The 25,498-nt window shown below is 40.8% G+C and overlaps 1 protein-coding gene across 1 annotated transcript in view; it reads right to left on the reverse strand.

Moving 5' to 3' along the window:
• Window positions 1–13,423, reverse strand: part of TTC6 (tetratricopeptide repeat domain 6) — a 108,872-nt gene extending 95,449 nt beyond the window's left edge. The window contains exons 1-4 of the mRNA XM_074997534.1: window positions 13,344–13,423; window positions 11,365–12,585; window positions 7,753–7,757; window positions 2,761–2,874 (exon numbers count right to left, since the gene is read on the reverse strand). Of these exons, the coding sequence (XP_074853635.1) occupies window positions 2,761–2,874; window positions 7,753–7,757; window positions 11,365–12,565 (1,320 nt within the window). The 5' untranslated portion in view covers window positions 12,566–12,585; window positions 13,344–13,423. The remainder of the gene's footprint in view (window positions 1–2,760; window positions 2,875–7,752; window positions 7,758–11,364; window positions 12,586–13,343) is intronic.
• Window positions 13,424–25,498: the final 12,075 nt, after the last annotated feature.

A 25,498-nucleotide genomic window follows, 5' to 3' on the forward strand; every position in this document is an offset into this window, starting at 1 on the left:
TATGCAACAAAGACATGTACTACCCAAAAACATTATACATCTCCCAGCTGTCAATTTACAAACATAAGCCACATTAAAAACTTGTCTACACTTAGATGTGCAACCATACAAAGCGAGAATGTATGTTACAGAAAAATAAAATACACACAAACACATAAGTAACAGAGAGTAAGCCGTGCTAGTCTATACACTATCAAAACAAAAAGCAGTCAAGTAGCACTTTAAAGACTAGCAAAATAGTTTATTAGGTGAGCTTTCATGGGACAGACCCACTTCTTCAGACCATAGCCAGACCAGAACAGACTCAATATATAAGACACAGAGAACCAAAAACAGTACGCAAGGAGGACAAATCAGAAAAAGATAATCAAGGTGAGCAAATCAGAGAGTGGAGGGGTGGGGGGGAAGATCAAGAATTAGATTGAGTTAAGTATGCAGACGAGCCCCTATAGTGACTCAGAAAGTTCACATCACGATTTAAACCATGTGTTAATGTTCCGAATTTGAATATAAATGTCAATTTGTCCACTTCCCTTTCTACAAAGGAGCGATAATTTCTTTTCAGTAACACACATACCTTGAGGTCATTGACAGAATGGCCCATTCTATTAAAATGTTGACTAACTGGTTTGTGGATCTGGAGTGTTTTGATGTCTGTTTTGTGCCCGTTGACCCTTTGTCTAAGGGAGTTAGAAGTCTGTCCAATATACAAAGCATCTGGGCATTGTTGGCACATGATGGCATATATGATGTTAGTAGAGGAGCATGAGAAAGTGCCCGTGATTCTGTGAGTAACCTGGTTAGGTCCAGTGATGGTATTTCCAGAGAAGATATGTGGACAAAGCTGGCAGCGGGCTTTGTTGCAGGGAAAGGTTCCAGGACTGGTGTTCCTGGGGTATAGACTGTGGCTGTTAGTAAGGATCCTCATGAGGTTGGGAGGTTGTCTGTAGGAGAGAACAGGCATGTCACCCAGGGCCTTCTGGAGTGTAGCATCCTGATTAAGAATAGGTTGTAGGTCTTTAATAATTCATTGCAGTGGTCTGAGTTGGGGGCTGAAAGTGATGACCAGTGGTGTTCTGTTCTTGGCTTTTTTGGGCTGATCTTGGAGTAGCTGGTTTCTGGATATGCGTCTGGCCCTGTTGATTTGTTTTTTTTACTTCTCCTGGTGGGTAATTCAGGTTTATGAATATTTGTTAAAGTTCTTGTAGTTTTTGGTCTCTGTCAGTTGGATCAGAGCAAATGCAATTATACCTAAGAGCTTGACTGTAAACAATGGATCTAGTCACATGTGCAGGATGGAAACTAGAAGGGTGTAGATAAGTACAGCGATCAGTAGGTTTTCGGTACAGTGTGGTACTAATCAGGCCATCCTTGATTAGTACTGTAGTGTCCAGGAAATGTGTCTCTTGCATGTTGTAATTGAGGCATAAGTTGATGGTGGGGTGTAGATTGTTAAGGTCTCTGTGGAATTCTTCTAGAGCCTCTGTACCATGGGTCCAAATCATAAAGATGTCATCAATGTATCTCAAGTAGGAGGAGTGGTAATAGGGGACGAGAGCTGAGGAATCGTTATTCCAGGTCAGCCATAAATATATTAGCGTACTGTGGGGCCATGCGGGTGCCCATAGCAGTTCCACTAATCTGGAGGTATAAATTGTCCCCAAAACGGAAATGATTGTGTGTGAGAACAAAGTAACAGAGGTCAGACACCAGATTGGCTGTGGTGGCATCAGGGATGGTGTTCCTGATTGCTTGTAATCTGTCTTTATGTGGAATATTAGCATACAGAGCCTCTACATCCATTGTGGCAAGAATGGCATTATCAGGAACTTTTCCGATGTTTTGTAATTTCCTCAGGAAGTCGGTGGTATCTCGGATATAGCTGGGAGTGTTGGTGGCATAGGGTTTGAGGAGGGAGTCCACATAACTGGATAGTCCAGTGGTAAGGGTGCCAATACCTGAAATGATAGGGCGTCCAGGGTTTCCCGGTTTGTGGATTTTGGGAAGTAAATAGAATAATCCAGGCTGCTGCTCAGATGGTGTGTCTGGGTTAATGAGGTCCCGAGTAGCAGCAGGGAGTTCCTTCAGTAGTTGTTGTAATTTCCTTTGGAATTCCAAAGTGGGATCAGCAGAGAGAGGTCTGTAAAATGTGGTGTTGGAGAGTTGTCTGGCTGCCTCCTGTTCATAGTCTGACTTATTCAGGATGACAACAGCACCCCCTTTGTCAGCTGGTTTGATTATGATGTCTTGGTTATTTTTGACACTCTGGACAGCATAGCGTTCAGCATAGTTGAGATTGTGTCTCATTTGGCATTGTTTGTGTATAATGTCAGACTGAGGATTTTTATTTACTCAAGGGCAGACTCAATACAAACACTTATCATAAATAACTGATTAATAAAGTTTATTATTTGTAGTGCTTAGGGATCAAGCAAGAACAGGTCCTCCTTATGCTTAGCATTGTAGAAACAGAGCAGTGTACTGTCTTAACCCTCAAAAGTACTTACCATTCATTTCAGTGGGATTTTGCACATGTGAGAGTGGAAGAATCAAATCCAGGGAGAGACAGAGAAACAAGACAGAAAGAAAGACAGACAGAAAGAGAATTGCATATTTGACTTTTATGAAGTATTATAAACACTATTTAGATTCCATTCACTTTTAACAGTTTGAAATATTAACTACCTATCTAAGCAACTCAGCAAGTAAACACAAGCACAATAACTCAGTATAACATTCCTAGCCAACACTGAACTTTACCAGGTTTGGTTCCTGAAAGTCTGTCACTATTTCTTCGTAAGCTTGAGATTCAGTCTTCTTCTCCTGAGGTTCAGCTGATGCCTGCTTTTCAAACTTATGATTTATATTTTTATCCTACAGAACAAAAACACCAAGAAAGTGATCTATTTTCATAAGCATGTGTTTTTTCACTGAAAATATTGATAAAGCAATTTGAAACTAGTAAACATATTTATGGACAAATTACCTTAGGCCCCTATCCTACAAAAACACTTTTTCACATGCTTAATTTTACTACCAGAAATAGACCCTCAATGTACTTACATACAGTAGTAAAGTTAAACACATTCAAAAGTGTTTGCAGAATAGGAGCCCAATAGAGCAGATGTTGAGTAAATTTTTGACTTATCACCTCACACACAGAATTCTGCAGACGGAGCCAGTGGAAGAGTTAATATAGGGCTTAGAACAGTGCTCAGCTCCTTGCAGAACTACTCTTCTTGTGAACTTGGCGTGTGGAGCCATGCCACATTTGTACTCGGTGTGTGCCATTTTGGTTCTGGTATACCAACTTGCCATATTAAGTATACTGTGCATTTCTTACTCCACATGGTTGCATCATATGCATCTGCTGAGTATGTGTGGACAACTCAGCAAGTACATATTACGCTTTGGGCTCATCTACACTAGCCCCCTCCTTCAAAGTGGACATGTAAGCGAGACTCAGCAGTGAATAACAATAAGGTGCTGTGCTGCATTTGCAGTACCTCATTAGCATAATTCTTGCCTGGTGACCTCTGAAGTTGCTAACTTCGAACAGCCAGCAAACAGCAAGCAGCCAGCAGCAGAAGGCACTTCAAAGTACCCGCACTACTTCAAAGTTCCATTACTACCATAATATTTTGGGAGTAAGGGAACTTCAAAGTAGGACAGGTAATTTGAAATGCCCACAGCTAGGCTGCTTGCCAGCACTTCGAAGCTAGCAACCTCAAAGTTCGCACAGCGAAAATTAAGCTAATAAGGTGCTGCATATGCAGCGTAGCACTTAAGTTGCTATTCACCACTCAGGCTCATTTACATGCCCCCTTCGAAGGAGGGGGCTGGTGTAGATGAGCCCTTTGTGATATATAAGGGCTTAGGAGGTCAAGTCCTGAAGTCAGCATTAGCTAGTATGGCTCTTATAGCCACAGTTATATTTTATTTCAGAATGGTTCTTAAAAATGCTTTAAAATCACAAAGAAATTAGAAACATTTATAAATTAAACAACTCATAACCTCAAATAAGTGCAAAATCTCAAAGCTTTCAACAGAATAAAAAGAACAAAAATAGAAGAAACAAAAAAAATGGTTCAGCAACAAAACTCCTACTGTAATTGAGACTACTTATTTTCGAGTTAAATGTACAACATTTTGCAGATTCTTCCTTCCCCCCCATGTCCCCCCCCCACACACATTGGGTACATTTTCAGTCTAGGATAGTGGAGATTTTAAAAGTTACAAAGAAACAGCTTTTTGCAAGTAATACTCAATTTAATTTTAATCTGCTGAGTAGCTTTTAATTGAGAGTACCTTAAAAATAAGCATCAGGGACAGTGTATTTTGACACTGTGACTCATCAACTATGTTTTTAAGAAACTGCCTAGAGGCCATAAAAAAAGAGAACTGCATCTGCTCCTTGCCCACAAATTTAATCTAAAAAGCAATGAAAAGCTATACACTGTTCTGAAGGGACCCTGACATATGCTTATTAGAGTAACCTTTATAATTCACCACTGACTTGTCACAACAAAGAAAAAACTATATTTTTCAAGGCATTAGATAGTTTTTCTCTGTTTCAGAGGCAATGAACTGAGCTGTGCAGATCATTCATTTTAACAAAAGTTTTCTCTATTTAACCTCATAGTTCTATTTTTCCTTCTCAAACTCATGCTGGTTATCTTTAATAAATGTATCTATGTATGAAAACTTTATATTTTATCTAACAGTTTTATTTTACCCAAGATATAGAAGTTGTTCTTCAATAAAGGTAAAAAAAATGTTAAAGTATGTTGAAGGATCTATATTTATGTTTAATCTATATTCTCTGTATACATGCTATATAGTCATGCCCTGAAAACCCAAAGACCAGCACTTAAGCTGTGCTAAATAAAAATAACACTGGTGATTACCATTTGCTGAAGAGCTGACCCAAAACATGTTTGCATTTTGTGAGAGTCGTAACATATACAGTATGAAGATTCCAATAACACTTACATTTTGTGTGATAGCTATGCTCAGACATACAGATTTCTATTAAAAGAATACAAAGAGGTTGCTGTTCTTCCTATTAACGATCAAAAAGTGTATCTTAAAGCAATGCAATGAGGTAATGGCTCCTGACATACAAGAACAGGAAGGGCACGTTCAACATGACTTTCCCAAGCTAGAACAATCAATCTCCTTTTCCCACATCTGTACATTTTTCAAGTATAGTCAATAAGGGACCATCACACTGGCCACCATCAGTATGCTCACTAGCATACAAATATTTACCAAGACACAGTCATTGCTCCAACAAATTTACATAATCTAATTCAAAAAACAAAGTACTAGTTATGCAGGCGCTTATTTAAGCACATCAACTCATCCTCTAAAGTACAATGGAATTTATACTTGCATATTTCCACTACATCAATTACTTTTGCTGCTCTGTCAAAGTTAAGAACTATAGCTGACCAATTTCTGTCTTCCAGACAGCAGCTCTCATCTTCTCCCCATAAGAATTGTGGATATGATGCAACACTATTTATCAAAATAGATTACACTCATCCCTTGCTGTACAAGCACAATTGGTTCCTAACTTTTTGCTCACAGGTGAAAACTTGTAAGAGGGATACTAAATTCCTATTAAAATACGTGTAAAAGTCTATGATTGGTTCTAAGTGCTTGGAGTAGCAGCAGGCGGCACTGCTTTTGAAAGGGGGGCAGTTTGGGGCCATGAGAGGGAGGAAGGGTTAAATCCTGCAGGCAGCTCAGGTGGAGGAGGTGGGACTTGTTCCTCCTGGCTGCAGCAGAGATACCTGGGGGGGGTAGAGGGAGCAGGGGGGTCAGAACAGGATGGGGTAGGTGTTGGGAGTGGGCTGGGGGAGTTGCATGAGGAGCTATGGGAATGTTGGGACTGGGTGGGCAGGCGGGCGGGGGGTTGCACGGGGAATTGCCATGGAGGAATGTTGGGAGTGGGCCCTGTGGGTCTCCCCACACCCTCGCCAGGGACCCCATGCCCTGGCCAGGGACCCTGCAGCCAGCTCCACTCTAGCCACAGGACTGTGGGTCTCCCCATGACCCAGCCAGGGACCTCATAGCCAGCTTGTGTAAATGGGGAAGTTCACTCACATAGTGAACAATTGTAAGTATATGTGTCCCTCGTTTTAGCGAGTACTCGTAAGTAGATTACACATTAAACAAGGGATGATTGTATATATTCCATGTGTTTATATTACAGAAGGCAATGGCAAACAAATGCACTTTACATTTGGAATGGAAGATGGTGTAGTTTGTTCAACAATGTTCAGCTGACTCTATGGAAAACTTTTCTGCACAGAAGAACTTTAAGCTTGCAATGGAAAGTTCCATTGCACCACGAAGCAGAGCAGCCAATCAGTCCTCTGTAGATGACCACTGAGGTATCCTGGAACCAAACTGCTCACTTCCTTGCAGATAAGGACCAAAGCATTGAATCTGGTATATTATTTTATGAGAAACTAATTTAGTCAGCATAGGACAAATCTTGTATTCTTAAAACAATCTGTGTTGCCGAAGAGTATTATAAGTACTGACGTTAAAGAAAATAAGACATTTTTACATTATTAATTATACTAGAACTTCACATTCAAGTATTTTTAACCAGGTATTTTTACTTCATTTTTAACTGATATACATTCCAACAAAACACAGTTTTCACTGTAATTTTGATGATAGTCTTCATCACCAACGTGACAAAACAAAGGAAGTCACAAATAATACAAAGAAGTCAAAGGTTTGGATCTGAGAACATGCCAAGATTTTAAAGCATTTCTGTATAAATATTATTTGTACAGCATCATGGATAAACATGTGATATACAGGTACCAGGTATGATAAAGGTCTCACTTCTCAGGAAGTTAATTAATAATCATAATTTAAAATGTATTTATCTTATTACACCAGCATCTGTCAGTCCCGGACATGCTTTGTTGGATACTGAGGTACAAGTTGGTCTGAAAAACTTGCAGTCTAACATAAGATATAAGTGACTATAAAATCAGAAACAGTGAAGAAGGAGTCAGAGTTTAAGGCCAGTGGGACCCACTACATCATCTAGTCTGGCCTATATATCACAGGTCAGCAACAGCATTAATAAGAACATGTTTATATAGAATCTCTTTCTGCAATTATACTATTTTGAGCTGATGAGGGTGTTTTATATGATATAAGCAAATAAATTAAACATCAGAGGTCTCTAGCTCCATGCCACCGTCACCAGACAATTTCAGAAGTGTGTATTTTGGAGGAAAATGTAGTGACTTAACTGACATAAGGGTTGCATAGAAGAACATGTGACAGTGCTTGTGAAGCAAGTAAATAATTTGGCAGTGTTATGCAGAAAATAGCATTAGCAGAGCAGAGGAGTTGGGGTGTTGACACAATAAAGTACAAGTACAAATAAGAAAGAAGACTCTAAACTAAGATTGACCTGAACAAATCTGCAACAAGTTTCTGCAGGAAGCCAGTGGAAGGACTCAAAAGAGTAGGGTGGTGTGTTCAAACAAATGGGCCCAGAAGATGATCTTAGCAGTATTTTGAATATTCTTTGGAAGTGAGGGTGAGTGTCAGGAAGACCAGAGAGAGAGAGTTGCAATTGTCAGGATGGATAGGTACAGGAGCCTACAAAACAGTGAAAAGACTGACTCTTAGAGATGCTTTAGTGGAAGGAGAAGCAATACTTGGACACAATTTGAAATGGATGCTTATATCAGCATTCCAGAATAACATTACCGTTCCTGTACCAATTAAGCAAAAAAAGCAGAAGCAGTAGAAAAATTAATAAAAGGATGAACATCAGTTCTACAACAATCAATAGCCCTGGTAATCACGCTTGCAATGAAAAATGCATCATGTTTCTTTCACAGAGGAACAGTGAAGAGCCAGGCAGGAGCTTCATTCACAAGTTAGCTTTAACCAGAAAATAAAGCAAATGAGAAGAGTCTGGCCTTCCTGCTTAAAAGCCTAGTCCAAATCCTATTCAAATCAATTAAAAGACTCCCTTCATCTTCAACAGGAGATGGATTGGGCCTCAAGAAAAAAGTGCAAAAGGCAAAGTTTGAAATATCTGTATATAATCTCTGTATATATGAAACTGTTCTCACTTTACCAGCAAGCAATATTGAAGTGTTGGTTAATTGGTGGAAAATGCATGTTCAGTCAGTTTCAGCATTGCTGCTTAAGTTGTCAGCTATTGCTATTGCCTTCTCAATTAATGGTGCACTATAAGTAGATCTATCCAAGAAGTGGTTATGTCAGAACCACAATTTAAACTTCAGATAGAACATAAACAGAAAACATTAAAATGACATAAATATCATGAATAGCTGTAAGTGTCAAAGGAAAACAGTTGAACACCGACCAACCCTTACCAAGAGACCTCTGATGCACAGTAAAGTGATAAGCTAAACCTTTAAACATAATGGAGACAATTTCAATGGCCCTTCATTTGGACATGGACTTGTAGTACCCAGAGACAGACAGATAGATGCAAAAATTTTAAAAATAAAATTATATTTGGTGTTAGTTTGTTTTCTTTTACCATTACATAGTTCTTGTTTAGTAACAATATTTGTATGCTCAAGTTTTTTTGGTCATTTTGCCCAGATATTTATTTTACTAACAAAACTGTTTCTCTTCTACCCATAGAACCCAAAATGGCTTTGTCTACACTAGAGAGGTTTGTGGACACACCTAGGGTTTTGTCAACAAAACTCGCAGGACATCTGCACACAAAATGCATGTTGTCAATAAAAAAGCTGCTCTGGGGGCCCTTTGTCAACAGAGTGGATCAAAATATAGGTCCACTTTTATGTGCAGACATGATCTGTCGACGGAAGTTTTGTCGCAGTTACGTCTGTAGACAGATGCTTCTAGTATAGATGCAGCCAATGTTATTTCGACTGCCAAGGAGTTATTGCGCTGTAAAAAATAAAGGTGATTAACTGCAGGCTATTTAATGCTAAACAAAAGAAATACCTCTAGTCCCTGTATCAGAGGGGTAGCCATGTTAGTCTGTATCCACAAAAAGAACAAGAAGTCCTCTGGCACCTTATAGACTAACAGATTTATTGGAGCATAAGCTTTCATGGGCAAACATCCACCTTGCTGTTTTTAACTATCCCTCGATTTATGAACATAATTCTTTCAATGAAAATTGTTCATAAGGTGAATATTTGTAAATCAAACTGGAGCCGCAGGTGGAGCATGGCTGTACCGTATTCCTCCGTGACACTCAGACAAAGGTTGGCTCTTCATTGTAGAGAAAACAGTGTTTGTAAATTGAAAAAAAAGACAAATTCACCTCATTTGTTGTAGTGAAAATTCAAAAATCAGGAGTTCGTAAATCGAGGGTTAGGTGTATGTTTCTGCAATGAATATACACTCCCCCTTATGGCTAATAAAGTCAACTAGTGACTAGGTAATTCAGTATATTTAGAGTTAGCAAGTACTGACAAGCATATTAAAATTATTATTAAAATTCTTATCCACAACAAAACATGGTGAAAACTATTATTCATAACTAGCTCTCTCTCAGGACTCCAAGGAAAACATGGTTGGGGGGTCATGTCCTGCCACCAGGTTGGCATACCTGTCCCTGTATCACAACAGTCTTTCAAAGGCTGGGTAAATTGTAGTCAAACTTGTAACAATAAAACAACATATTAGCATTATGTAGTCAATACCAATCAAGAATGAGATAAGGGGAAAGTACGTAAGTAAATAAAATCTCAGTAAATTACAACAGCTTGTTTTCATTTCAATAAATGTATTTCACGGATATTCCATTTCACCAAAAAAGAACAAATTTCTAACTTGTTTGTAAAGGCAAGGACTGAACTCAGCAACATATATTAGAGAAGATGTACACAACAGATTAAAATAATTGCAGGACTCTTTATACTATTTAAAAAATCATTTCTCTTGTGAAAATACATGCAGCAACTGCCTTCAACTTTATACAACTTAAAAAACAATTGTTAAAGCTGCATTCTCCCTCATTAAGGTTTCTTTTAGATGATAAAAATGCTAATGAATAAACAAACCAGCCAAGATTTCTCCATTTTAGATTTTTTTAACCTGAACCTGGTCAATGAAAAGTTTTAGGTAACAGAAACGAAATACAACTATATAGATTTTAAAAAATGTTCTGTGCCCAGCAACTCACAAAGAAAACAATAGAGAATCTCTCCTGCCCACCTCAAACTGTGAACTGAGCATTTTTAAAAACTAAGCCACTTATTTAAGGATCTAGAGGATGTTGGGCCACACTGAAAATCAGGCATAAGACAGGTGTAGTTCTTATAAATAGTTGACAGAAATAATGTTGCATAAAACTCATAATTTTTAATGCAAATTGAACAAGAAATTACAGTGGGATGTACTCACATATGCTCCTGTTTAAAACAGAAGTTCAGTTAATTTACATAACTACTATTTGTCTTCATCTGACTTTTGCATTTAATCAAACTACACAATGTTGGTTATCTCAATTGACTTTAATGATCATAACTGCATTGACAGTTACAGAAAATGAAGTTTTCTGTCTACCCATAAAATACATAAGGTCTCACACTTCCACCAATTTGCCTTGCCTTCTTCTAAAGCACCCACCCTCACATGGAAGAGTAGTTCAGTCTCCACACCCATTTATTCCGCGATATCTTAGGGACTACCAACATGACTGCCAGCTGTAATAATGGTTTTAGTGAGGGAGCTGGCTTTGGTGAACTCTGGAGGTTCCTTCCAGTCCTTCATTTCTATGATTCTGTGTGAATAACAGACAGCTTGGAAATGGAGCAAGATCTTCATTCACCAACTTATTTCACACCGGTCAAAGAACCATCTGACAGTAAAACCTATTGTCCTGCTTAGGAACTAAATCGGTAATAGCTAAGTAAAAAACTCTCTGTCTAATCAACAGTCTTCAGTAGCATTTACATTAACAAATATAACAGGAACATATTAACAGTTTTACTGTGACTTCACAGTGCTAAGCAATAACTCAAAACTGACATCCTTTATATTATCTTTCTAACTATAATTAACGCTACTGTTAATCTCTTCATATCAAACACATCCCTTTAAATAAGAAATAGAAAACTTGCCTAGATTATAAGCAAAGTAATGTGACTCGCATGCAAAAAAGAGGCCCTTAAATGAAGTTATCTTTTAATATTGGCTTGGCTTTAACTTTTAAAGGATGCTGCAAATTGACAGTAAAAAAATGAAGGAAGTTCTATGACCCATCAGTGGTTTTATCTATTTGTTTTGTCTGGCCTCTGTGCTATAACACCTTGTAGGCTATGAAAACAAATATACAACTTTTCTAAGAGCAACATTTACCCAAAAGAAAATATTGCTCTCGTTCTGGTTCACCTACTTCCATTTTTATGTTGTAGTTTTGGCCAAGAACACTCTCCAGGAGTTCTTTGATCATCTGGTCTGAGGGAGACTGAAAAGGAGACTGCAGAGAAGCAATTATTTCATCAATAGACCTTGCAACCACTCGCACAGGCAACTTTGGTGTGGAAGTAAGCTCTTCTGGTTTGCTCTGCTGGAAGTTCTCCTCGTATATTTTTGAAGTGTCTGGTCTAGTTACGTCTCTAGCCTCCTCCAACCGCTCTGAAGTAGACCTCACACTTGGATGGCTGCAGGGAACACTGCTTCTTTTACTCAGTGCTCTTCCCAGCTCAGTAACTGAACCTTGTTGACTTGCTTTTGAAAGTTCTTTGCATACTTTATCTTTTTTCCTAATTACTTTTTTCTTTTGAGAAGCATTTTCACTTGAATCTGAAGCTGTAGAACTAGATTCATCATCACTTTCTTTACTGTCATTGCTAATTTCTTTACTTCTGTTTATTTTTACAGGCTTAATGTTTGTCTTTAGAAAGTAGGCTCGATCTGGATCTTTTCTACTATCTTTGACCGTCTGTAACAGAATGGGAGGGTTATAAGGTACTACTCTTGGACGAAGAATAAGTTTGCGATATTTAAGCTTCTGAGGTGGGGCTGGTTGTTTTAACATAGTGATTTTTTTAGTGGTACCTGCTAAAGAGGCTATTACTGGCATTTTTACACTTGTACTTCCATGACCACCATGACTATTTTCCACTGCTAGTTTTTCAGAGGTACTTTTCTGATTTTTGTCAAGACTATCCTGTTTTACAGGAGACTTATTTCTTTGAGCCATCATTCTGGGATCATGAGTTTGTTTTTTCATGTCTCTTACTTCAAGAGAGATCCTTATTTTTCTGGGAATTTCAGAACTGCCAAAGAATTCATTAGGGACATTTTTATTTATATTAATGATACGTTCATGTGGACTTTCTGACCTCTGAAGATGATACCGCTCCAACTCACATGATTTATCTGGTGTTAAATCTTCCAGTAAGGGTTGATTGCTCACATTTGTATGAGCAGTAGCTACTGCTTGTTTGAATTTAAGAAAATCCCGCCGAGATTCCTTGCATATAACCTCTCGCTCTTTAATCATACTTAGTTCTTCTAGATAACTTAGTCCAAAGTGCTCATGTTTTCTAGCCATTTCCTCTTAATTTATGTGGCCTGTGAAGTAAAAAAGAGATATGTTTATGTATGCTATATACAAACATAGACCCCCAATCCTGCAAAAATTTGTGCACATCATTAACTTTATGCACTGGAAGTAGATCCGTTGATTTCCACAGGACTACTCAGAATTTCCAGAACTAAGGAAGTAGGTCTGTCCACCAAAGCTCATTACCTCACAAATTATTTTGTTAGTCTTCAAAGTGCTATATTGTTCCTTTTTTGTTTTACTCAGAGTAGGTACTGTTAAGCATGTCTGATAGCCACTAGCACTTTATGTACAGCAGCTCCAGCCATTACTACCTCTGCTAGCAATCGCAGGAAGGGTTTGGGGTTTTGTTTGGTTGATTAGTTGGGGGAATTAGTGTAAGGAAAATCTAAAAACGAGAGCCCGCCGTGCAAAACGACCACAGAGGGAGCCTCCACCTGCAATAACAAATGATTCCTCCCCCCTCCAAAACTATGTTACTCTTACTATCAAAGACAAAATGCCTCCCCAAAGAAACTTCCCTTTCAAAGAGTAGCTGGAAAAGAGATTCACCGTCCTGAACAGGGAGACCAGCTACCGCCCAAAAGTGACCCACCCTGACCACCCTGCAAATGGAACCCCGCCTATGCACCCACCCAGCACCCCCAGATACCCCGGCCCACCCCCAACCGCTATTCCTTCCCCGCAAATAACGCGCCCCCAGCGACAGGCCAGTCCCCAGCCGGGCGCTGAAAGCTCAGTAGGGCCCCAGTCCGAGCTCTCTCACCTGCTCTCGGGGAGACAGTCCGGGCCCCGGGAGACCCAGCTGGACGCAGCAGGCGGCCCTGGGACAGAGGCGGGGAGAGGCGCAGTCACAGCCCCACCCGCTGGAGGGCGGCAGGGGCGGGGGGACGCGCTCGGGAGCCTAGCAACAAGCCAGCTGTGCTTGCTCCTGCCGCCGGCGGGAGAAGAAGGGCCCCGCAGGGCTCCCGCTTCTCGAGATCGCCCCCTGCAGCCGGGGAGGGCCTAGCACCGCGCGCTCCACGGAGGCAATGAAAGGCGGAGGGGAGGATGCTCCAGCTCAGTCCTCATTGACGTCCCGCGGCAGCCGGCTGCCGGGCTGGTCTGCGCGGGGCAGAGGAGAGTCAGGCTTCATCAAGCAGCGCGGGGCAGCTGCGCCCGCTTAAGCCACCGCCACCTTGGTCCCCGCTCTGCAAATAGGGGCGGGAGGCACTTGGCATCCGAGGCGGGCGGGCGGAGCGAGCTGGGCGAGCTGTGTCTCGTCCCCGAGTGGGAAGCCTAGAGCTGCGCTACAGCGGTGGGAACCAGCTTCAGCGCGTGCTACCCGCAGGCTGAGGGCGGCCCCCGGGGTCGAATGTCTCCCAGCCACCATCGGGAGCAAGGAGCACTCCACTGAACGCTGCCTTGCCTTCGGCCCTCCTTCTCTGTGCAAAGCAAACTCTGTGGCCTGCTGGTGGATGAGGTGTGCTCTGTCCCCAGGGCATTGCCGGGGGAATTAGCTCAAGTGGCAGAGCCCCTTGTTTGGCATGGGAGGGGCAGTGAGGTTGATGCCTACATTCTCCAGTGCCAGGGAGGTTCTGATTCCATGACCATGCTACTCTGAGATTGACCATCAAGAGGGTTTCATAATTATCCCTTCTCAGACACTTCCAGATAAAGTCCAAATCTGTCTTTCAAAGTGCTAACTCTGCAAACTCAGCCTGGAACTGAAGGCTAGACTTGGCTCGTTTGCCAGCAGCAATGGATTAGGAATCCAGGCAGGACTCCCAGTGCTCATGGGAGTGAAAAGTAGAGAAAACAGTTGTGCACAGAGCCTGCCTCTGTTTCCTCTCCATAGACCTCTGGTGACTAACACACTAGCCACATGTGATTAGTTGGGCTCGCTTGCCTTGAGCAATAAACACATTTTCAGAATAAAGTGGTTAGTTCACTACAGCAGTGGCTATTGCTTGGTAACTGGTTGGACACCATAGCTGTACAATATCCACTATACGTAATAGAGCTAAGTTCTGAGAGTTTCCCTAATCCTGTTGGAGATTTATGCTATGAGAGGATGGGGATCCTTCAATTAACTAATCACCACCAATTCAATAACAAAACATTTTAGATGCCCAGGTTCAATTCGCATAAGTATCTCAGGGGCTAGCGTATCACTGGAGTAAATGGTCTTTACCACCAAATTTTATATATCATTCAAAATGAAAGAGGGCCAATATTTCTCACAAGACAACCCAGAAGGTGAACAGAGAAAGAGATGAATAAATTTAAACATTTATGGCCTTCCATTGTTCCTTATGCTAGTTCATCTAAGCCCATAAATTGCCTACTTCATTCTCAGCAAAATGTTTTCTCCAGAAATGAGAAATGATCCTCTCCTCTCTAAGGCTGTGGCCACACTAGCTCCCTCCTTTTGAAAGGGGCATGGTAATGAGGGATTTCAGCAGAACATGCAGCACCTCGTTAGCATAACGGCTGCCACACACGCTTTGACAGTGTTGCTTTTGACATGCATGCCGCCAGTGTTGCCGGCAGCCTGTCGAAAGGAACTCCTGATTTCGAAAGCCCATTCTTGCCGTTTGGTTTTGGGAAGAAGGGGCTTTTGAAGTCCAGGTGTCCTTTCAAAAGGCACCCAGCAACATGGGCAACGTGTGTTTTGAAAGTGGCGCTTTTGAATTGCATGCACCCGCCATTATGCTAATGAGATGCTGCATATTTATGGAATTGCCAAATTAGCATCTGCCAAAATCCCTCATTACCATGCCTCTTATGAAAGGAGGGGGCTAATGTGGCCGCAGTCATATAGCATTTTTCACCACCCACTGCATTTAGCTTTAATGTGGAAGAGTGTAAAGAACCAATAAGTGTCAAAGAAACTGTCTCAGCAAGTGCTGTATCTTTCAGGGTAAAAGAATTATAGATGAAACATTTTGGTTCCTAACACCCAGGAGGCAGGTATCCTGTGTTTGGTGGTGAATCCAGAGACACTCAAACTCAAGTGACAATTATATAACAGAATCCCTGAGTGTCTGGTTCTATGCTCTTTCTTTCTATTGTCACTTAATGTGCAAACTTTTTGGGAAGTTCTCAGCCTCAGTTATGGTGTCCTGCTATTGAAGTGGTTTCACTAGGTACCTCAGAGCTTGTTTCCATTAATATTTATGTACAAAACAAACCAGTTTTCTGGGTAACCCAATAGTGAAGGTCAGCGTGTGTTATGGTTCCCACTCAGTACTGGATCAACAGAGGATTTGACTCTCTTAATGCCTCAGCTACAGAGCTCTTTAAAAGCTCATCCCTAGAGATTTACACATCCAGTTAAATCTCTAGTATTGGCCATCACAAAAGCATTAGAAAAATATACCAAGCAAAGCCCCACATCATTTACCTTAATCTGAATTTAGTTGAAGAGTTTAATGCTCTTCATTCCCTTGAGGGGCAGCGCTCTAATTCTATTTACCTGACCTCTATGTTACTGTGTTTCTGCAAGCACCAAAATTCTGAGGTTCAGCTGGCTTTTACACACTGCACCTTCTGGCTACGTCTACACGTGCAGCCAACATCAAAATAGTCTATTTCGATGAATAACGTCTACACGTCCTCCAGGGCCGGCAACGTCGATGTTCAACTTCGACGTTGCTCAGCCCAACATCGAAATAGGCGCAGCGAGGGAACGTCTACACGTCAAAGTAGCACACATCGAAATAGGGATGCCAGGCACAGCTGCAGACAGGGTCACAGGGCGGACTCAACAGCCAGCCGCTCCCTTAAAGGGCCCCTCCCAGACACAGTTGCACTAAACAACACAAGATACACAGAGCTGACAACTGGTTGCAGACCCTGTGCCTGCAGCATAGATCCCCAGCTGCCGCAGAAGCAGCCAGAAGCCCTGGGCTAAGGGCTGCTGCCCACGGTGACCATAGAGCCCCGCAGGGGCTGGAGAGAAAGCATCTCTCAACCCCCCCAGCTGATGGCTGCCATGGAGGACCCGGCAATTTCGACGTTGCGGGACGCGGATCGTCTACACGGTCCCTACTTCGACGTTGAACGTCGAAGTAGGGCGCTATTCCTATCTCCTCATGAGGTTAGCGACTTCGACGTCTCGCCGCCTAACGTCGAAGTTAACTTCGAAATAGCGCCCGACGCATGTAGATGCGACGGGCGCTATTTCGAAGTTGGTGCCGCTACTTCGAAGTAGCGTGCACGTGTAGACGCAGCTTCTATTCCATAGTCCTTTATGATTTTCTCCTTTTTAACCAAATTCATTATATCAAACATTCACTATACCAGGTAATACCCAGGATGGGAGGAGGGTGGGACATGCCACAGTCCACTTATCCATGGCCTCCTGGCGCTCTACAACATCAACATATAAGCAGGGATGAATCTCACTTTCATGACATGCAGTCATGGTTGCAACTTGCCAGGAACCTTGTGTCTGCAACAAATATGCATACCTGTTTATATAATCTAGTCATGTTTGTGGGTTGTTGCTACAAATGGATGCTTTTATTTCACCATTCATAGTCTCCAAATAGTTATCTGATCATTATGAACCTTTGTGACAAGTTAGTTGCCCAGCTTCAAATGAGTGACCCAAGGGGTGGAAAGGCAGTGAAGAACACAGAACCAGTATCATGGTAGTTTTATATGGTAATTATCTTTTCTAATTAATCTGCTTCTGACTGTACAGCCTTGTGAAGAATTTTCTACATATTTATATTTCTGTAGCTCAAATAGTGAAGGTTAGAATAAGCTAGAAGCTAGAATAAGCTTTTTCGGGCCACAAGGGACACATGAAAGCACAGAGAACATGAGCCTTTCACATTATACCCAGAGCTACTTGGAAGGGTTCCTTCTACTAGCAAGGTAAGTGATTAAAAGTCCAAGAACTTCTTGCACTGGGGAACATGATGTCAGCATGGACTAGTCTATCAATGTAGGAGCCCTCTGCAGCCAAGTATTTTTGTTTCCCCTTTTACCCAATATACTCATCAATACATAGCTACAGTAAACTCTTTCATATCCAGCATTCTATCATCCAGAACTCTCAAATAACCAGCATGTTAAACATAAGCAAATATAAGGTATGTTTTCCATAAGTACAGTATAGTGAAAGTAAATACAAATAAATACAACAAATACAGTATAAGTTTACAGTGTACAATACTATTGTGGTTGGTAAAAATATGTACTCTGCATATATTTTTGTTTGTTTCTTAATATTTAATCTGGTTTTTCTGTAGTGTTATGCATTGCTAGGTATACCTCTGTATTATCCAGAATATTTGAATATCTAGCAACCTTTTGGTCCTGGGGCTGCCAGATATGAAAGAGTTTATTGTATTTCTTTTATGTTGCAGTTACCTGGTTAATCATTCAAGCCATCATGTTACTATTCTGCACAACAGGAATGCACGCAAAAGTTGACAGTGATTACTTTCTTCATTGAGGTAGGAATCATTAGCTGATGTAAGATTCTACGGATCAGCTCAGTCTCAAACTGCTAATGGTAAATGAGAAATCAGCATCTCACTTTATCTTTGACATTTCTTCTCTGCAGGAGTCACTGTGGGGGATGCAAGAGAGGGCACTGACCATGAAGAGGTATTTGCATCAGGAAGCTTTAGGAAGAGGACACTGAATAGAAAGAGGTATTTGCATCAGGAAGCTGCAGGAAGAAGGAAAGAACCTTAAAGATTGCTTCTTCCCGATCAGGGCTGTGATACAATGGAGGAGCACTGCAGGAAAATTAGCATTCTGTGCTGCACATCCTGAATTTGTTCTGTTCTCTGGATTGATTCAATCAAAACTGGGATCCTCTTCAAAGTATTCAATTGGGCTTCAAGAAAGGCCCAAGATTTACTTGCATATGTTTTTCCCTCATTCCACCTGGCCTCTGTGCCATGCAAGCTAACTGGGGTCAGCATCTACAGCCCAGAGGATGGAAAAATGAAAACTAGCACTACAAAACATTTTTGAGGATCACGTCAAGTTAAATACCAAACATCATTTAGTTACCTTTGTGAGTAGGTCTGTTCTCAGAGGTTAGTCCAACAGGCAGCACTGCCAAGCTATGTGTACATGAGGGGCTTTCCCCAGCAAAACCAGGCTTTTGTTGGAAAACCCCGCAGAGCATCTACACCAGAATGGGCTTTGTTGACACAGAACTCAATACATCCACAGGCAGCATCATACCTCTCCACATTCAGGTATAATGCCTTTTTCGACAGTGTCCTGTCCACAAAATAGATGTGTAAACGCTCTGGGGCCCTTTTATCAAGAAACAGGGTTTCCAGTTCACTGGGCAGCCCTGTTTGCAGAGTGTCCGGTCAGCCGTTCTATGGAGAGAGGACTGGGCAGGCTGGCTGCTCTCTGTCAACTGAGCATATCGCTTTTTCAATCTGCTTTTATGTGTAGATGCAATCTGTTGACAGAAGTTTTGCTGGGCCCTCCCTTCCGACAGTCACTTATGTCAACGGATGCTTCTGGTGTAGATGTAGCCCTAGTGATTTACTGGAATTCCAGAGACTACCATGTCTGCATTTCGTGGGCTAACTCCAAAAGAGAGAGGGTTGTTTGGAATGTCATCAGCAGTGTTCCCTCCAAGCTGGGCACTTGGGGAGCCACCCAGAAGAGATGCAGGTGCTGTCCAGCTGAGTATCTGAGCACCCACAGACGCCCACAGCCAGCAGCAGGTGTTTGTATGGTGGTGCACATCTACACATGTTTTGGTGCACATAACAAAATGTATTCCACACAAAGCTGGAAGAAATTAGAGGGAACAGTGGTCATCAGCACGAGCTCATCCATATATTGGCTTTTTCTACACTGCTGTTTCAGTTATATTAGGGTTGTTCCTTATCGTTTAAGCTAATAATGCCATTACAAAGGTGAAAAGCAGAAGTGGGGGCACAACCCGGCCTTGGATCTCTTCTAAGCTGTTTTTTTAAACCAGTGATTTTGATAGTATCAACAGATTCTGTCTATAAAGTCAATCCAGTGTCTAAACCTAGACCTCAGCCTAAATTTAAGATCTGTATATAGGCCCACTGAAGCTGGTCGAAAGCATCCAAAGGAGATTGGGTCTGGGAAGGATCACTTATATGTGACATAGATAAAAGTGGGGAAAAAAAACTATGATTAAAATAAAATGTCAAGAGAAGTAAATTTGCAGCACATGGAAAACATAGACCATGATGTAAAACTGTTAGAACTAATGGGTAACAGTGGGAGTTCTGCATATGGAATGACAAGGCTAGAATCTGGCCTACTGTGAGCAGTTTAGCAAAAATATGAACAGTTGGCTCTCAGATGTTGACTGTGATCTCATCAGTTCCAGGTGTTTCCTCACGCTTTCATTTCTGAGGGTACTTTGCCTATTTTCATCTGCTTATGGGCTGCTATTCTACCTTGGCTGTTTGCCCATCTGAGATTATCTTGCATTGCAATCCCAACAAAATGATCACTGACACAACTCAAACTGAAAAAATATATGTTCATAGACACAAAAAAGTTAATAAAAATAAGGCCATATAAAAATAACGGAAACGACTCGCAGGAGACTAACTCTGTCAGGAACAGCCTCAGAAATTTAGACACAATGAGACAAATAAGATTTTTCAGCTTTTGACTTTCAGCTGAAAAGGAGGTGTTTTACCTAAGGAGCAGAAATTTGAAAAATAACCCAATGCACTGAGCAGCAGATACAAACGATGGCGAAATGCTTCATGTGACAGAGTCTAGGAACAGCTGTAAGAAATTTCAAAACAAATGTCCCTGGATTAAAAGCCCGGCAAAAGTCAGAGACATACTGGAAAAAAAAAATCAGAAATGGTAGTACGGGTTGAACCTCTCTAATCCAGAACACCCTCGTCCAGCAAACTCTGCAATCTGGCATAATTTTAGTTAGCCAGATGACCGCTTATCATGGATGTGGCCAAGTTTCCTGTGGTCCCATAAGTTTGTTTACAGCCACCAGCCCTGGCTCTCAGTGTTCTGTTCTGTTATTTACTGTAATTTACTCCCATATGTCTTCTAAGAGCCCAGTAAGCAGTGGAAGTGTTGGTCATGTGCTAGAAAATACTGACCTCCTGTCATCCGGCAAATTCTCTCTTCCAGCACCAATCAGGTCCCGAGGGAGCAGGATGAGAGAGGTTCATCATGTAAGAGTATTGAGAAGGCCGACATTTTTCTTATGGATGACTGCATCTGGTGACTGAACTGATCCATTGATTTATTTTAAAGGGAATAAAGAGAAAAGCCGACCAAAAGTACAGGTTTGTTGAAATAAGAATATATATAATATTAACATGTGTGAGTCACATTGAGACAGAGAGAAGTAAAATAATGCTACAAATAGATCTCTCTGTGCCTTGGATGACTATAGCTGCTGAAGATATTGAAGTGAATTGGCTCCCTTGCGCTCATCGTAAGGACAATCACATCAAAAATGGTGGGTATCTTTGTAGGAAAAGTCTGACATACACATATTGATCTGAATTTCCTGGCCCAGATGAACAGTTGTAGAACAGTACGTAGTAATCATTGTTACAATTTTCATTCCAAAAATTATATGAAAGCATAATTTTTGGCCCAAATACATAAACCAAGCAGAACTTCCACTGGAGTCAGTGAGTTTTTCCTGCATGAGGACTTGACTTCAGGACTGAATCCTTCCTATGCGAAACAAGACTTATTGCTCCCATTAGGTACTCTATAAACTATACCCGAGGGTACTTAATGACGTTCTGTGACATGCTGCATACTTGTTTCACACTCTGTCTAGAAAAAGGTGATTTAGTTAATAGTGTAAGCTTAGCCTTCATTTTGGGCAACAGGACAAAAGTAATTTGTTCTAGTTAGGCCGCAATAGGCACTAAAATACCCAATCCTATTCCCAATTAAATTAATGACATGAGTCATAATGATTTAAATGGGCACAGCAGGACACTTAGGACTTGGAAAGAATCTAATTTTCCTTTCAGCAGAAAATTCACAGAAGAGAGAATTCTGGAAAAGAGAGGGAATAGATGGTGTTTACATCCTAACTGGTGTTCCCTATAAGATGTACACTTGGGCAGCCTCTCAGAACATTTTCAAATGCCACCCAGCTGATTAGCAGAGAGCCCACAGCTGGGCTTTTTGTTTCTATTTGTGGTGCGCGTTCATGCATGCCTCGGTGCACACAAATGTATTCCACACACGGATGGAAAAGATTAGATGGGATATTGCTCCTATGTCACTGTTTGCTCTCAAGACCCATATAACTCTCAGGAGCCCAGGCCCTCTACACACAAAAGCCTGACTCTTAGGCCCTGTCTGCCAGAAAATACAGCTTCTGGAACACCTGCTTTCCCCAGCCCACCTAGCACGACTTGAAATATGATATAATACCTCTTGCTTCTGCCTACGCTTGACTCACAGATCTGCCACCCCACATGGGGTCTATGACAGAGGAGGTGGTGTCATGGAGGCAGCATGCACCCTCTGCCTCACCCCTTCATTGCAGTTTTGTGCAGGGGGAATTTCCTCTACCCATGGACACTGGGAGGGGGATAGCCCCTCTTCCCAGCTGCTAGTGTGTGAATTATGAACCTCTGTTATCCATCACAGTCGGACTGAAAGCATAGAAGAGGGGCTTTTTTAGTGTAAGTCATGTAGTTGAAGGGTTTAACCCTCATCCCTGTAACCTGCTTAGACCAAGGATTTAATCAGCAGATGAAACTTGATACATATAAATGGCTCTAGATCTGGGAAACCTTGCATAGTTTAGTCCTTAGGTACACACTATTATTTTTCTAAATTATGCTTCACCATATCACTAAGCTTTCGAACTTTATATAAATTGTACCTTCTAGGTTAGCAGGCTATTACTATTACAAAGAAGGATTTTTTTTAGAAAAGTGACTTTTAAAATGTGTTCAGTTGGCAGGAGAGAAAGTGCAAACCAGTTTCCTTTGTTATTAATTAATAGAAACTCTTTAGAGAATCATTCCTTGGAAAGCTAGAAAGTAATAATTTTAAAGGAAAGAAATTAATTCTGCTTTGTAGCACAAAGCAGTAAGTTGTTTGCATGGAACCATCTATCTATCCATCTATTAAAATAATAAATAATATTTACCACTTGTTTATTATTTTTCACTAAGAATCACAAAGAGGGCTAAGTAACAGAGAAATAACCATGTTAGTCTGTATTCTAACAAAACAAAAAGCAGTCATGTAGCACTTTAAAGACTAATGAAATAATTTATTAGGTGATGAGTTTTCATGGGACAAACCCACTTCTTCAGATCTATAGCCTTACCAGAACAGACTCAATGTATAAAGCTCAGAGGTCCAAACATTGTTATCAAGGTTGACAGATCAGAAAAATTGTTATTGTTGTTGGCAAATCAGATAGAAGAGCAGAAAGAGGAGGGTGAGGGGTGGGAAAGTAAGTGTTAGGTCAAACATCAAAGTATGTGGAAGTGTCCTTATAATAGGTCAGGTAATTGACCATTCCACATGAGAGGTGTATTTCCTGGACACTGCAGTACAAATTACTGATGGCCAGATCAATACCACTCTCTACCCGAAAACTACTGACCACTGCACCTACCTGCATGCTTTTAGCTTCCATCTTGCACACACCACACGATCCATTGTTTACAGTCAAGCCCTGAGATACAATCATATCTGATCTGATCCTGCTGACAGAGACTGACAACTACAAGATCTCTACCAAACATTCATAAACCTTAATGACCCACTGGGAGAAGTAAAAAAATAAATTGACAGAGATGGATGAATATCCAGAAACCAAGTACTCCAAGACAGACCCAAAAAACACAGTAACAGAACATCACATTATTATCTACAGCCCCCACCTCAAACCACTACAATGTGTCATTAAAGACCTACAGGCTATCCTAAATCATGATGCCACACTCCAGAAGGCCCTAGGTGACAGGCTTTTTCTCTTCTGTAGACAATCTCCTAATCTTATGAGGATTCTCACTAACAACCACAGGCTATACCACAATAATACTAATCCTGGAACTTTTCCTTGCAACAAGCCTCGTTGCCAACTTTGTCCACATAGCTATTCTGGAGATGCCATCACTGGACCTAACCACATTAATTACAGAATCATTGGCTCATTCTCCTGTTCCTCAGATAACAGCATATATACCATCATGTGCCAATAATGCCCACACTCTTTGTATATAAGGCAGACTGCAAACACTCTTCACCAAAGAATGAATGGACATGGAGCAGATGTCAAAAATCTCCAAATACGCAAACCCATCAGCCAGCACTTTAATGGAGTGGGCCATTCTGTTAAAGACCTGAGATTTTATGTTCTGCAGAAAAGAGACTCTAACAACCACCTACACAGAGAATGTTCGGAACTAAAATTCATATTCAAATTCGACACATTAACACATGGTTTGAACAGGGACAGCAATTACCTGACCCATTATAAGGACTCTCTCACATACTTTGATGTTTGACCCAACACTTACTTCCCCACCCTCACGCCCGTCTCCCACCCCCACCTTCTGCTCTTCTATCTGATTTGCCACAATGATAACAAATTTTCTGATTTGTCAACCTTGATAACAGTTTTTGGACCTCCGTACTTCATATACTGAGTCTGTTCTGGTAAGGCTGTAGATCTGAAGAAGTGGGTCTGTCCCATGAAATCTCCTCACCTAATAAATTATTTTGTTAGTCTTTAAAGTGCTACATGACTGCTTCTTTTGTTTTGTAAAAGGGCTAAGTAACATTATCCCCATAGTAAAGATTGGGAAACTGAGGTACAAAATGTTTGCAAGACTTTCCTAAGGCCACAAAAAGAATAACTGTCAGTCTCAAAAATTGAATCTATATCCCCTCACTTCTAGCAGATTGCCTTCTGTATCCCAGATAAATGGAAAACCTGTATAAAATTATTCTGCTTGTAATCCTATATTTGCTGTTTAAAGAAACCAGTATTTTGTTTAAATACTTCGGTTTTCCCATGCATACAAACAAAATAAGCACAAGAATTCCAAAGAGAGCTTATTAATAAATAAATACAGTGAGTATTAATACTTGAAATACCATAATCCATGTGTGGTAGTTAGCTAAATAAAACTACAAAACTAACCATTTTCCAGTTTAACCTGAGGAAACTGGTCAGTTCCTAGTTGGTATAATTTAGAGCTACCTCATCTACAGTGTTTTAGAAAGTCATTTGTGGTATTCAAGAAGAACTATGGCACTGGAAAGAGAGGCTGAACAAAGCATCTGTCCTGCAATTACATCTGCTCAGTCTCAAACTCATTTCTCACCTGAAAGGGGATTTATTCTGACACAGCATTATATATTTTCCATGAGTTCAAGCATAAGTAAATCCTGTAAATTGCCTGATTTGGAATTAAATGATGTCTTCTCTACATTACATTAACGAGAATTGCAAGTTCATAATCAATATTTGGCCTATAGTAATTACTATGGTAAATAACCTATCCTGGGGAAACAAAGTCATTGTCATTTGTGTATAGCTACAACAACATTACCGTTTTTAATCACTGATGACTTACAAGTAGGTAGGCTGTAAAAAACGTATTTCGTACTGAGGGCAAAAATACAGAGTCATATTTAAATTACCTGATTTATGGTGCAGTCCTAAGGCATTGGCAGCTTTTTCGTTCTCAGTGTATGGGTATTCGATCAACTCTACTGGGCTTACTTATAGTGCTAATGAGAGGTAGTAAGTGTCTACAGAATCAATACCTTAAATAGCTCAGTCCATCACCTTCTGAGAGTTATGATACTTAGACAATTGTAATTCTTCTAATCATTACAGCATATCTCTGATCCTCAACAAATATTCACACTCTGCTTCAATAAGCACCTCTGTTATTGCATGATAATTGTGCTTGCCAATAGCAAGAA

The sequence above is a fragment of the Carettochelys insculpta genome, chromosome 6, assembly GCF_033958435.1.
Source record: "Carettochelys insculpta isolate YL-2023 chromosome 6, ASM3395843v1, whole genome shotgun sequence".
Lineage (NCBI taxonomy): Eukaryota > Metazoa > Chordata > Testudines > Carettochelyidae > Carettochelys > Carettochelys insculpta.